The 13,490-nt window shown below is 42.6% G+C and overlaps 2 protein-coding genes across 3 annotated transcripts; one reads left to right on the top strand and one right to left on the bottom strand.

Annotated features, from left to right (window-relative positions):
• Positions 1–318: 318 nt before the first annotated feature.
• Positions 319–7,861, bottom strand: aasdh (aminoadipate-semialdehyde dehydrogenase). 2 transcript variants are annotated; one of them, XM_085265079.1, is made up of 14 exons: positions 7,293–7,858; positions 6,293–6,413; positions 5,236–5,519; positions 4,961–5,153; positions 4,643–4,884; positions 4,445–4,551; positions 4,187–4,359; positions 3,072–3,408; positions 2,863–2,975; positions 2,070–2,769; positions 1,815–1,978; positions 1,569–1,694; positions 1,028–1,159; positions 319–781 (listed from the first exon to the last, which is right to left on the bottom strand). In XM_085265079.1, exons 1-14 carry the CDS (start codon positions 7,601–7,603, stop codon positions 386–388), a joined length of 3,399 nt encoding a protein of 1,132 aa, XP_085121205.1. In that variant the 5' UTR covers positions 7,604–7,858; the 3' UTR covers positions 319–385. The 2 variants fall into 2 exon arrangements, 1 of the variants encoding a protein (XP_085121205.1); XR_014890742.1 differs by having other exon boundaries at positions 641–781; positions 1,028–1,154; positions 7,293–7,861.
• A 115-nt stretch (positions 7,862–7,976) lies between these two features.
• On the top strand, positions 7,977–13,461 carry hjurp (Holliday junction recognition protein). Its single transcript, XM_085263998.1, has 9 exons — positions 7,977–8,140; positions 8,242–8,305; positions 9,761–9,816; positions 9,913–9,946; positions 10,045–10,070; positions 10,147–10,195; positions 10,771–12,288; positions 12,939–12,981; positions 13,067–13,461. Exons 1-9 carry the CDS (start codon positions 8,063–8,065, stop codon positions 13,077–13,079), a joined length of 1,881 nt encoding a protein of 626 aa, XP_085120124.1. The 5' UTR covers positions 7,977–8,062; the 3' UTR covers positions 13,080–13,461.
• Positions 13,462–13,490: the final 29 nt, after the last annotated feature.

Below are 13,490 nucleotides of genomic sequence, written 5' to 3'. Positions count from 1 at the left end.
GTGTATGTTCACTAGATTTGTCCCAGTGTAAGTGTAACCCAGTGACCTGCGACGTGCAGTAATCAGCACAGCTGTTTCCATTTACAGCTCTGTGTGTTTTGGCGGGCCCCAACACCACCCTGGTTTAAACGGAAAGTGGGTGGGGCAGAGTGCATGCCTGAGATGGTCACATCAGGGATGTGGACTCCCTTTGAAATTATAACGATTGATGAGTTCTAAAAAAATGCCTCAACTAAGCTTGTAATGTGTAACAAGACATATGGATCTCAGAAAACAAGTAGAATTGACTTAAAAATCCTATTTCCCAAAACACCTCACTTCACTGACAAACAAGTTGTGTTTATTGTTTTTTTTTAAAAAAGGTACAAAAATAAAATATATCCTTCTACGTTTCCTCTTTTACACTCAGGCTCAGACAATACACATAGTCATTACGACATCCGACTAGGAGTGACCTTTCCCACACCACCGGGGATGAAAACAGCTCCCCGGGAAAGGTATGCGAGGCCAACATCCGTCCGTCTTTTCCATCCAGGATCCAGACTGTGCCGTCAGTGGAGGCCAGGCCCACCAGTGAACCCCTTTTTCCCACAGCTGAGCCGTCAAACACAAATGGGGTGGAGTACACCTTGCCTGTCGTCTGAAAAGTCCAAACCAAAGAGCCATCTGCACAATTCAAACAGTACAGGCAACCGTCATGTGATCCACACAGAAGTCTCTGCTGGTCTGACGTGATGCATGGAGAGGAGAAAACTGGACCCTTTGTTAGAAACTGCCACAGCTGCAAATACACACAAGGGTCATACAGTTATGAATTACACAGAGGATTCAGAAAATAGCCAGGCCCCTTCCCCCCTTTTCACCATACGAGTACATTTGAATGTTGTCGTAATGAATGGTTGTGACTTTAATGTAAAAAAAACCAAAAAAAAAAACCAAAACCCCCGAAATCGCTCAAATCTTCAGCAAATCAGGTTTTGTATATATAGTAACTGGAAAATATTATAACAAAAAGTGAGCTCCTTACAAGTTTCCCTGTGTTGCTGAAGCAGCAGATGTGTCCATCAACCGAGCCGATCACAATGTGCTCAGAGAAGCAGTTTGGTGAGGAGAAGAAAGGAGTGTCTCTGCAGTAAGACCACAAGACATCTCCACTGTCCTGGGAAAGAGAAACACACGTGAGACATGTAGGGCCATCACTCTTATTATTCTCCTTTTTTAATGTTTTATAGTCAGTAGCAAATTTCTCTTTTGAGACAAATGTGCACATAAGGGAAAGAGGAAGGCTACAGAGAAAGTTCATGAATGTAGTGAAAATGGACATGCAGAGGGTTGACGTGACAGAGGAGGATGCTAGCGATAGTGTGAGATGGAGACAGATGATCTGCATGGCGACTCCTAAAGGGAACAGCTGAAAGATGAAGAGCTTTCTCATTTTAAACGTTAAACTAACACCCTCAAAGTCATCATAGAAATATTTTTACAAAAATTTGTGATTCAAACAGACTCGTGCCTCTTCCTTTCTTATTTCCACTTGTGCACCAAATGGCAAAACGACCTTCACTTACGATGCTGAGACAGAGCAGGCGTCCTCCCAGTGAAGCCGCGTACACCTGACGGCGTGACGCGTGAAGACGTGGAGAAGAAAACACAGCTCCTCCACCACAGTGACACTTCCAAACACACTTCTGAACCTGAAAACAGAAAATAGAGTGTCTGCTTCAAACACGTGAGACAGGTATCGAGTGCAACCATCAATCTGTGACTTTTCTGAATCATTCGAGTCCTTGTGTCTCTTTGCATCGAGCACTCACCTCTGAGTTTAGGGCGTAAACGTACCCATCGTGTGAGCCCACTACCACCAGACCAGTGAGAGGATCCACAGCAGGACAGCTCTTCACAGCATCTCCCGTCTCAAACACCCACTGTGTCTTTCCAGTTTCAGTGCATAAAAAATACACACAGCCGTCATAACATCCTGTGAAAGAACCCCCCCCCCCAAAAAAAAGATAGAAATATAAAGTAATAAAACCTCCTGAACATTAGGTATTCACAAAGCTGACACTTACCTATTACAACAAGGGCACCACAGTGAGACACGGCAGCAGAGGCCTCGATTCTGTCTCCAAGAACTCGCTCCCACATTAGGTTTCCGGTGGCGACCTCTAAAGCCTGGATCCTGTGGGAGTGTGAGCCGATAAACACTGTTGCTTTGAACAAATCTGACCTGTGATCAGCTCTGTTTTGTACTAGAAGCACCGGGGAGGCGTCCACACATCTGCCTGTGTCTGAGGACCAGCTCAGACTGAGGCCCAAATCAGCTTCTCCACAAGACTCCCTTTCTCCGAGGAGTTGATTCTGCACTGTTTTATCATCTTCTGTATATCTGATGTTCATCTCTATCACCTCGCCCCCTCTTCTTATGACTTTCACAGCCTGTTTCTCCACCTGCAGACTCTCAGCTGCTGTCCAGTCTTTGCGCACTCTCTTTTCTAGTACCTGAGACGTGGATTCGACGTGCCGTCTCTTGGCCTGAGATGGCGTTGACTGGCTGTTCTCATGCTCCAAGATTCCTCTTGCTCTGGCAACATGATTCACGATGTCAGAGAAGGTCCCATCAAGTATAACCTCCAGGAGCTCTGGTGAGGTCACTCCCACAGCAGTGAGGATGTCTTCACAGAGACGCAGAGCCTTCAGAGAATCTCCTCCACTGAACAGGAACTTGGACTTCTCGTCAACGGTAACATCTACAGCAAGATTTAAAGTATCCTGTTGATAGATAGTTTAAAAGAGAATGAACATAAGGAGACAACGGTTTATTTAAATTTAGAGCATGAATGTTGTCATCAAAAATGAAAATACCCGCCACAGAGTCTGAAGAATTTGCCTCAGTTCACTGCGATTTCTCTGTGAAGACTCTAAACACTGTCTCTGTTTTTCATAAACTCGGACTAATGCCTCCATGTTGACTTTGCCTATCAAAAAACGATAGTTAGAAAGGTGAATGGATAAAGTGGTGAATGAATTAGCTGCTGTTTCTCCTCAGCAGTGACAGCGTGTCTAAAGCTCACCGTGAGCAGTCAGGCATAAAGCCGGGACGAGCACCAGCGTGTCAGGAACGCTGTGAGCAGGCAGCAGCAGAGACAACTGGCTCAGAATGAGCTTCTTCAGATCTCCGTCTGCACCGCCTGACTCCTCCAGGGGGGGGTTGACAGAAGAGGGTAGGTTCTCAGCATGCTCACCAAAAGCACAAGCAGAGGGAATTTGTTCTGCACGTTGCTGTACAGATGCGGAGGTGGAAGCTGCCTTCTGGTGTCCAGATGTGGATGCCACGACAAAGGCGAGAAGTCGAAATCCTTGGTGCAGACCCACAGCGCAGGCTTCCACCTGAGGGAGACTCAGCAGGACCTGCAGGAGGGGAGATGTAAATCAAAATCATAAAGGTGTTAAAAAGATGTTGAAAAGGTATTTTGTTTACAAAGAATTAATGAAAAGTATCCACATTAAAGTACAGCATTAAGAAAAGGTGCCACCAGTTTAAAAACGCAATTATTAATCAGCTAAAACTGCTTTTCTCTTGTTTGCTCTTTTTTTCTTATTGCTGTGTGTATGTGACAATAAATTGAAAAAATAGTCTTTCATTATTTTTAGTAACAGTGAATCTGAGTGAGGAAACTGGTTCATAACAGAGACACCAGATTTCTTTAGGGTGGGGGTTAAGGATTCAAATCTTTCCTTTAATTTACCACAATCAGTACATCAGCTTTGCCTTCAGTATGTTAAAAAAAGGATCCAGTTGAAGTGGCTCGAGAAACTGACTAAGGCGCCTCCCAGTTGAGGTATTCCAGGCATGTTCTAACAAGAACAGGCCCTGGAGCAGACCCAGGCCAGGCAGAGAGATTATATTTCTTGGCTAGCTCGGAAACACGTTGCTACAACTCTGACTGAGCTTGGGGAGGGTATTTTGGGGAGGTGGTCAAGCTCATCCCTCAGAAACCAAGGTCTGGGCTTCTCTGCTGACACTGTGACCTGGATAAGACGTAAAAGTTGTTGGATGTTAAAAGCACGAGTGATGTGTGTTCCTTCATGTGTCAGTCTTGGTCTAACATGAGGCTAAGCCAGTGGACTTATTTCTTTTTTGAATCAATCACGTGACTTATAATTCATACATCAGAAAACATCTTACTTGCTGCAGGCTGTCTAAGTTCACTCGTTTTCCATTGCGTTTGATCAGTCGGTCTCTCCGTCCCAGGTAGTGCAGCTGTCCATCTTTAACATTCACCCAGTCTCCTGTAGCCCTCATCGTCCCAGGGACAACAGTGTCTTCATCATCCAAGAGACACACTCGGTCCTCTCCACCTGCACAAACGATCATATGAATTCATGAGGTTTTTCTTCATCTCAATGTGATTAATTTGCAGAGAACTCACAGTGTTTTTCCTACCTATGAAGATCTGTCCTTCACCCTCTGAAACAACACAGCCATGTTCATCTCTGACTTCCACCACTGTGCCCATCAGAGGAGTCCCGAGAGGCACAGAAGACACCGTGCTGTGAGATGTTTGTAATGTTAGATAACTCCTACATCTGTAGGACAAACTTGTAGAAGTCATGAACATTTTAAAACGGGGGGTCCACTCACAGGTTACTTGACCGCAGCAGAGACTCTGGTATTCTGTAACAGCTGGCCCAGCAGGAAACCTCAGTGATCCCGTAGATGTTGTAGATTTTGGTTTTATTGTCCTCATGTCTCCAGCTCTCCAGCAGAGCGGGCGACGGGCAGGCTTCTCCACCCAGAGCCAACACCCGCAGTGAAGAGCCGCACGACAGCACGTCCTGTTTTAGAATACGATGGCCGAAGCGCAACAGCAGAGTGGGCGTGACCTGTGACAACAGTGAAAATGAAGCATTGCACAAACAAGGAATACTGCCTCACAAACACAACTGGCTCTACACTTGCCTGGAGGACAGTTGTCTTGTGATCGTTGAACAACAGTTCAGCTAGTCGATTGGGCATTTTCTTAATCACATTAGGGACAATGAGGAGTTGAGCCCCAGATGATAAGGCGAGAAAAATATCCACTACTGAGGGATCAAAGGTTAAAGGTGAGGCGAGGAAAACCACATCATCCGGCCTCATCTGAAACAAAGATCTGAGCAGAAAGAGAAGGGATTTGTCTTGGACTGAAAATGCCACTCTACAACAGGCAAAGGCATAAATGATTCCTTACTGACCTCAGATGCAGTATGTTGGGAAGTATACACCTGTGTGGTACCCTGACAGTCTTTGGAAAGCCTGTTGTTCCCGATGTGTGCAGCACATACGCCAACTCCCTGCGCCCAGCGTCGTCTTGCTCCACAGCTGAACCGCTGAGATCATTTACTGATGAAGTTTGTCCTGCTCCTCGTTCACGCTGGGCGACTCGCAGCGGCTTGATGTGAATCAGAGTCAGTTTGAACTTGAGCAGCTCCACACAAACTTCCACAGTTACGTGTTTGATGAGAGCTGCCTGAAATTGCTTTAAGTTGAAAAAAACAATAGCAATATAAATATTCACAAAAAAACACAATTCATTAACAAAGAATTTACAAAGGTGTTCTGATATTGCATTAAAAAAAAAACTCTTAATATTACAGACGAGTCATCTGTAGGAAACATACACTTGGAATATTTTTTGTTACTGCACAGGAGGGGATCTTGAATTGGGTTTTGTAAAGAAAAATTCAACCCAAACACCCCAAAATCCACAGTCATCTGGCTAGTAAGATGTTCTCAGGTTACGTAGCTGGATTAATTAATTAGAATCTTGGGTTGGCTATTGCACAGATTGTTATACTAGATGGACAGAATCAGACAGAATCAAAGTCCCACTGTGGAGCCCTTGTTGTAATAGGTCAGTGTCAGCTTTGTGAATATCTAATTTTATCATTATTTTATATTTCCATGTCTTTTGGGGTGGGGTTCTTTCTCAGGATGTCTCCATGGCTGTGTGTATTTTTATGTACTAAATCTGGAAAGACAAAGGTGGCTGTTGGCCTTAATAAATAAATAAGACCATGGCCTTTCTCGTGTGTTTTCATCATCTGGATGGTTTAACCTTTTAACCCTCTCAAGGCAGGCGTTGCAGATTTGCAACAGTTAAAAACTAAAAACCTGATTACCCCACATATATATTTTTTATGAGTTTTTTTTACTCTTTTACTCCGAGGGTTAAGTGAGGCCTGAGTATTACATTTGCAAAATTACTCACAGCTGTTGTATTAATGCTGATAAAATATGACAAAATTCAACCTGCAGGAGGTCGGTCTGTACAGCACAGTACTTGAGGCCACATTGGTTCATGACTCTGGCAGAGAGGAGTCCAGGAGATTCTGGGTCCAGTGGGACGTAAGCAGCAGAGGATTGCAAGATCCTGACAAACAAAGCAGAGTCATTTGTGAGTTATGATTTGTTATAGAGCAGTGAGGCACATGCAGCCATAACACACAAGAAGCACATAGGCACTGACAAATATTAAAATAATGAGAAGTTCTGAATATGACAGCTCTTCAGCTCTGTTCTAGGATGCCCTCTGGACCCAGTGGAGGTGGTGAATGATAGGAGAATGGTGGCTAAGCTGTCATCCCTGCTGGACAACATCTCCCACCCCATGCAGACTCTGACAGCACTGAGCAACTCCTTCAGTGGCAGGATGCGGCACCCACGATGTGGGACGGAGAGATTTGCAGGTCTTTCCTCCCCACTGCTGTCAGACACCACAACAAAGACTTCCAACTGACCAAACACACGCATGTGCAATAGCAATAAAACTAAGTGCAATACTCTTTTCTGACATCGTTGTATTATACTCAGTTGCATATAGCATTTGTTTTATTTTATTCTTTATTTTTAATTTTATTCTATTCTATTGTGTACAGTATCTTATCTTATTCTATTCCAGTGTTTTCTAAGTTTTGCTATGTAACTTTGCACTGTCCACTTTCTGCTGTAACAAAACAAACTTTCCACATGTGGGACAACTAAAGGTTATCTTATCTTGTCACCTGCAAATTCTACTCTACTACATCCTTGAATCTTCTGTGTACTCTCTTTTATTAACATGCATTGTACCTGTCACATAAATAAGAATTCACTGTATATATTTTGATATAAATTATCGTAGCTTGGAATGACAACTTTCCTTTTTGTGGGTTTTTTTTTTTTGTTGCCTCAATTTCCGTCTCCTTGATTCTGATCACTAATATCGCCCATAAATAAATTACAGAGGTCGATCTCTAAGGTTTGCACTCACCCCAAAATCCAGACAGGTACAAACAAATCATCTCTGCAGTAAAGCCCGATCACCCCGCTCCTAGGAGAACAGTTATTTTGCAAAGCACGAGAGAATTCATCGGCGAGTTGAACCAGGTCTCTGTAGGTGAGGGACGCCGATGGTTTTCCGGACACCGAGTGTGTCACAGCCAGCCTGTCGGCGTGCAGGGAGGCAGCGGCGGCGACCAGCTCCTGCAGCGTCCGAGCAGACATGTTGAGAAGCCCTTTAGTGACCAAATGCTCATCTTCTGTCGGTGTACATTCTGGCAAAACCCGAAAATTTTTAAACATTCAAGTGTTGCTAATTTCAGAAGAAGCTGGATTTGTTTACAAGCACATTTGTCGAAGATTGATGACGCGGATTTTACAGTAAGCAATGAACGGTTATTTCAAATGCTCGTCTCAAAGCTCGGCCATAACAACAATTTGTCCTTAAATGTCGTTTTAAAATTTTGCTTACAAAATATTATTAATACTTGCAGTCATTTTCATATGAACAATAACCGCTACGTGTTATCACTGCTAACATCCCGGAGTTTTCTATTTTAATTTTGTCTTTCAAATTAAACGCAATAAAGAAACAACCGCAATTTCCTAGTATCAAGGAAGGCACCATATGTCCACTGTCCAATCACATTCCACTATTTTGTGACGTAGAATCTTTAAAATCGAAAGCGCCATTTTTCTTCTTCGTTTAGCTGTTCTCTTTCTTTGTCGTCTTTTTGATAAAAAATAATTTTATATGCAAACATGGATGAGCTTGTAAAGACACAACTGCAAAATAACAATTCAAAGTTCAAACTTTCCCTGGATCGAATCATAGACAAGGTGTGTGAATAAGGCTATGGACGGTTAGCATGAACGTAACTATCAGCGGGTTTTGCAAATGAAAGCAACAGAATTAACCAACCTCTGTTTCCTTCTGATAGTATTCAAAACTTCAGTACCAGGACGCGGGGACAGAGGTTGATCTCGACGATATAAGCCCCACAAGTAAGTGAGCCGGAAAGGTTTTAATAACATCGTCTGTGTTAGTAAAGGTAACCGAAAACTAACTAATTAGATGCGTTTGTAAGCTAGATCAATCACAGGACTTGTTTTCTTTCTGGAATAATGAAGTTCAGTATTATTTATATATTAATTCACAGCAATAGTCGCCTGAAGGGCCTTTTATTACAATAAAAACAATAGACTTTAATTATAAATCTTTGAAAAGTGTTTTGAGTTTGCAAAGCAGTTTGACAGACAAGCAAAAGCAAAATGCTAAATTCAGAAACAGTGAAAAACGGAAAACAAACATTGAGATGAGAGGACAATAAAGTGAGATAATAGTAGCTTGGAAATGTGGAGGTATGCTCTGGAGAGGACAGGATTAAAAGTCAGAAGCAAGATAGAATGTGTGTGGATGAAGATGCAACGAGTAGAGTTAAGGAAGGTAGATGAGTTTAAATATCTTGGGGTGCGTGAGTTTTGCAATGTGTACTTTAGAGGTGGTGACACTGACAAAAAGACGGGAAGCACAGCTGGAGGTGGCCGATTTGAAGATGTTAAGATTGTCATTGGGAGTCACCTGGATGAACATGATTTGAAATGAGAACATCAGAGGGACAGCTCTGGTTTAGTGGTTTGGACATTATTTAAAGAGGCAAGGCTGAGATGGTTTGAGCAGAGGAGGTATAGTGGATATACTGGACAGAGGATGTGTTGAAGGAGGACATGCAGAGGGTTGATGTGATAGAGCAGAAAGATTGGCTGAGATGAAGGTAGATAATCTGCTAAAGATAATCCCTAAAGAGAGCAGCTGAAAAAAGAAGAACAAACAAGATAATATTTCTGCAAAGTATCTTGGAGACGAGATCAAAACATATCTTAAAAGTGATCAGTAAAACCTTAAAATCAAATGTACTGGGAACCAGTAGTGAGGAGCCAGGAACGGGGGTAATGCAATGCTATGTGCTAAGTCTTGCTGCTGCATTTTTAATTAGTTGAAGGTGAGATTTTTACCAGCAGTAAGAGATTTGAGGTGGTCTATCCCAGAAAAAACATAAACCTGGATGATTTGTTTTCCCAGATCTAATTTTGAGTGTTGTTTTAATTTTGGATTAAAGGTTTGGATATAATTTGAAAGAAGCAAAACTGCAGAGCTTTCCTTTAATGTCATTCAGACATTAAGGCCATGTCACATGATACATTTTACTGTTTCTGTCAGCTCCAATTAGAATATTAGTGGTTGATGCAATTTGCATGATTTGTGATTTTGATTGTATTTAATGGAAGAAAATGTTACGTCCTCCAGCTGTTATCTTCTTCACCAGATTTCAATTATAGGTATTTGTGTGTCCAATGGGTGAAGGCCTGATACCTGAAACACTGCTTAATATTTGACGATCTGTAATGTTCACTTTTTTTTGTTGTCTGACCACATTGTGTATATTTTCTGTCCTCAAGAGCTTGACAGCTACATGACGTTATCTAAAAAGAAGGTGATCTCACTGCAACTGAAGGTTTGGGTTACTAACAACGACCTTTGCAGCCATGCACGACACAAAATACCATAAGCTGCGTTTACTACTATTTAATCACCCACATTTTCTCCTCAGAGCTCGACAGATGTCAGAGAGGAGTCACTAAGAGGTAATTTCTCAGAATTAAGAGTTTAAATGACAACATGCATCTTTTTCTTTGCTTCACTGTGTAGTTCATCTAATACAACTTGAACATTTCTTACACAGCACAGGACCCCACAGGAGACTCTCAGGTAAATATACCTGCAATTACCTTCTGTATCAAAATATCTGGCATAACTTGAGTTAATGATGGTTTGTTTTTGACAGCTGGACTTGTCATCTGATACCAGCATCCAGCTGTCTATGGAAGATGGTGGTAAGAAAAAGGAAATCCTTTTGTTTCAGTGTTTTCCAGTCTTGGATTAAATTTGTGACAACAAAGAAATGCACAACAGAAATGCGTGATTGCTTTCTTAAATTACACATGCACGCTCTCTTTAATTATTAAATAATATATTTAATAAGTTTTGCCTCCACAAACATTTTGATTTCCCTGTACTTTGTGATAAATGAATAGTTGACCATTGTGGTAGTTTTAAGTGTTAGACTCCAACACCTTGAACAGCAGCTGGCAAAGGTAATCCTTGTTCTGCTCTTAGCTTTGGCGAGGGTTAATTAGAGTGGGCCTCCAGCTCACAGTGAACCCTCGGAGCAAAAGAAACACCACTATCGCCAACTGCAATCCAAGATAGAAGATTTGGAGTACATCCGGTTACCCCAGTTAGGTAACCTGGCCCGTGAGGCAGCTGGAAGCTGGTAGTGTGTGAACTTTCCAAATAAAACAGAGGGTTGTCCACTAGTGTATATATAAAGATTGTTTATCCAAGAGAAGCACTGAGTATATTATTTGTCTAATTCCCAATTTTGTTTCCCCTTGTGCATCACACACAGGGATGACTAGAAGTGATGTGACTCAGCTGACTGTGAGCTCACTGGATGAGAGTCAGAGAAACTTTTCCAATGTGGACCTTCAACCTGAAGACCAAGATGAGGAGCTGGAAATGTCTCTTAGAAGTCATGGCAGTTCCTGGGTGGAGCTCTATCCAAGTATGATTAGTCGGATAAAGAGGGCCTGGGATCGGCAGCATGTCTCTACAGCCGCTGATTCTGTGCTGAGGAGGTACCGCAGATGGCGTCAGCAATCAAACAGAAGTAACCTCAACAACACCTTTGTCGTCCCACTTAGACACACAAACAGCAAACCAAAGATGACCACAAAAGCATTTCCAGAGAAAAGCTCCAGCAGGCCTATGAAAGAGCAATTCACGAGGACCAAAACAACGCCTATGCAGACTGTGACCTGTCCTAGAGACTGGCACGAAATGCACCAATCTCCTGATAGGGAGGAAAACCTTATGAGCAGGCACCAGCATAAGCCTGTCCTTGTAATGGACTTCTCTGCTTCCTCTGTGTCCTTTAAACCAAAAGAGATACCATTAAACAAGACTTTCACTGTGTCTCAGCTGTCCTCTCGTAAACAAACCCAGCTGGAAGACCAGGCCTCTGCCTATAGCGTCAGTCCTTCACGACCTTGTGCTAAAGCCTCTGAGGAAAGATCAAGTCTTTCTCTATTAGAGACAGCTGGGAGCTCCATCCTTGCACCAGAATTCACTGCTGCAATACAGAGACCTGATATCTATGGCTCCCCAGTCAGGCAGGAGGCGCCGAGCTTTAGGGACAGGAGTCCCCTAAAAGCAAGAGTGGTGACCAGCCTGGGAAGATCACCTCATTTGTTTTCCAGAAGCCCCAGTGAATATTCTGTGACTTCCAGAGAGCCTATGAGGCCCAGATCACTCACGGCCTCTCTGTTTTCCCCGACAAAAAGGCCTGTTTTGCCACCGAAGATGCTTTACTCTCAAAACTCCCAGCAGTCCTTCCTGCCACACTCACCGCAGTCAGCCTCAGCAGCAGGGGGTCATCGCAGGCTCGTACGACACCTCTCCATTGATTCCGTCCTGCCTTCATCCCCTGGCTCGTGCTCACCAAAACAAGTTGATGAGGATTTCATGAAACTTTACCACAAGTTTGTGTGTCAGAACAAGTCAACTTTCTTCAATGGCCCTGCATGCCGTCTCTGTGCTAGAAGCTCTGAGGCCAGCAGAGGTCACTCTTCATCAGCTCTGGCTGCTCTTGCACTGTCACCACACCGGTCTGTCCTGAGGAAACGCCACAGGGACCTAGACTGGAGCAGCCATCCACAGTCCAAACGCTTCAGGGAAGTGTATTGCACATACTCCCCAGGGTCCAAACGCCACAGCAGAGCGATGCTAAGGCCTTTGTCTGAACTGGAGCTGCCTCGTGGTGGTAGCTCCAGTAAGCACAACATGTTTCAAAGGTTCAGCAGCCAGCAGTATCCAGCACATGAGGAATATGTGGAGGCTGAATCTGCAGTGGATTTTTCTGGCATGGGTAAGCCTCATCCTTTTTTTTAAGTCAAGTGATAGTGCTCAAATTATGTATTTTTGCATAGCTACAAAAGTGCAGTTAAGATGCCTCCTAAACATATCAGGTGCAGGCAGGTATTTTGGGAAGAGGACTTTGATGAGGACACACCCACTGAATTTGGATGCATGCATGCATGCATGCATGATTGTGCATGTTTTTTCTAGGGTGCAGCTTTCTAAGGAACCACTCACCCAGACAACACAAACTAAAGAAGATACAAATATATAAACTGATTGTCAGCTTACTTTGTAAGAACCCCCAATATTTCTTTAAAGTTTGGGTTTTGAAATTACAAGTCAGACTTATTTTATGCAAGTTTAATCATCACAACTATGTAAAGAGTCCATCGACGTGTATTTTGTCAGTGAATTTCCACTTGGGGAAAGAGAAAGAGAGCACGCCTGTGTGTTTGTATGAGAGGCCGTACAAGCCAAAATTCATTCTCATACTGAGTGGAGCAGACAGAGGTCACTGTAGCATACAACTCGCACAAAAATGACAGCTACTAAATGACCAACACTGCACCTGTGAAGTTTGTCTGTCCCTTCACATCTGATCTTCATAGTTTTCTTGACTTGTTTCTGATTACCTAATCATTATGCTTTATTCAACAGGAAGTTCACTAGAGAGCAAAATGACCTGTGGCTACTCTCCCAGGTGACTAAAATAATTCCCATGTACAAGATATTTTTGGCCTTTGGGGGTTGATGTGTTCTTACTCACCTTTTCCCGTCACATACAGAAAATGGCGATGAAGGGGATCATCAAGGAGATGGGCCGATGAAATTTAATGAAATGTATGACCATCTAGTTCTGCGATGGAAACCCGCTGATAATTAATCTCTCTGAACTATTTTTAATTGATTATAATTGTTCTTATATGTTCTATCATTTCTTGAATATATGTTTGATGTCCATTTTTTCTGTCTATTCATTATTGAAATAAAATTGTCAATGGGAGAATGTAGTTATTTAAAAAAAAAAAAAAAAAAAAAAAAAGTACTTGTCATTGTAGTTATTGTTTATTATTCATACATCATATTCCTGTATTGTTCAAATTTGAGCAAACAGCCCAAAACCCAAACAAAACAGTCTTAAGTAAATAACAGAAATAAAGATGATTTAATGTTTTGGTCATTTATCGTGTGCGCTTTTTCTGGCATTGT

Source organism: Mchenga conophoros, linkage group LG23 (genome assembly GCF_057382185.1).
Source record: "Mchenga conophoros isolate Kocher_MC1m ecotype Shallow Benthic linkage group LG23, M_conophoros_male_GT1.1, whole genome shotgun sequence".
Lineage (NCBI taxonomy): Eukaryota > Metazoa > Chordata > Actinopteri > Cichliformes > Cichlidae > Mchenga > Mchenga conophoros.
Note: the sequence above shows the minus strand (reverse complement) of the source record. Positions and strands in the feature narration are given on the sequence as shown.

What these genes read in the sequence shown, in the direction of transcription:
- aasdh (XM_085265079.1), bottom strand. Translation starts at nt 7,603, where the DNA reads ATGTTTAAAAATTTTCGGGTTTTGCCAGAATGTACACCGACAGAAGAT. An exon ending in ACTTAGACAGCCTGCAGCAA is followed by an intron (nt 3,409 to 4,186) that starts GTAAGATGTTTT and finishes CCCCTCCTGCAG; the next exon opens with GTCCTGCTGAGTCTCCCTCA. An exon ending in TTCTTCAGACTCTGTGGCGG is followed by an intron (nt 2,770 to 2,862) that starts GTATTTTCATTT and finishes ATCTATCAACAG; the next exon opens with GATACTTTAAATCTTGCTGT.
- hjurp (XM_085263998.1), top strand. Translation starts at nt 8,063, where the DNA reads ATGGATGAGCTTGTAAAGACACAACTGCAAAATAACAATTCAAAGTTC. An exon ending in TGGATCGAATCATAGACAAG is followed by an intron (nt 8,141 to 8,241) that starts GTGTGTGAATAA and finishes TCCTTCTGATAG; the next exon opens with TATTCAAAACTTCAGTACCA. An exon ending in AGTGGATTTTTCTGGCATGG is followed by an intron (nt 12,289 to 12,938) that starts GTAAGCCTCATC and finishes TTTATTCAACAG; the next exon opens with GAAGTTCACTAGAGAGCAAA.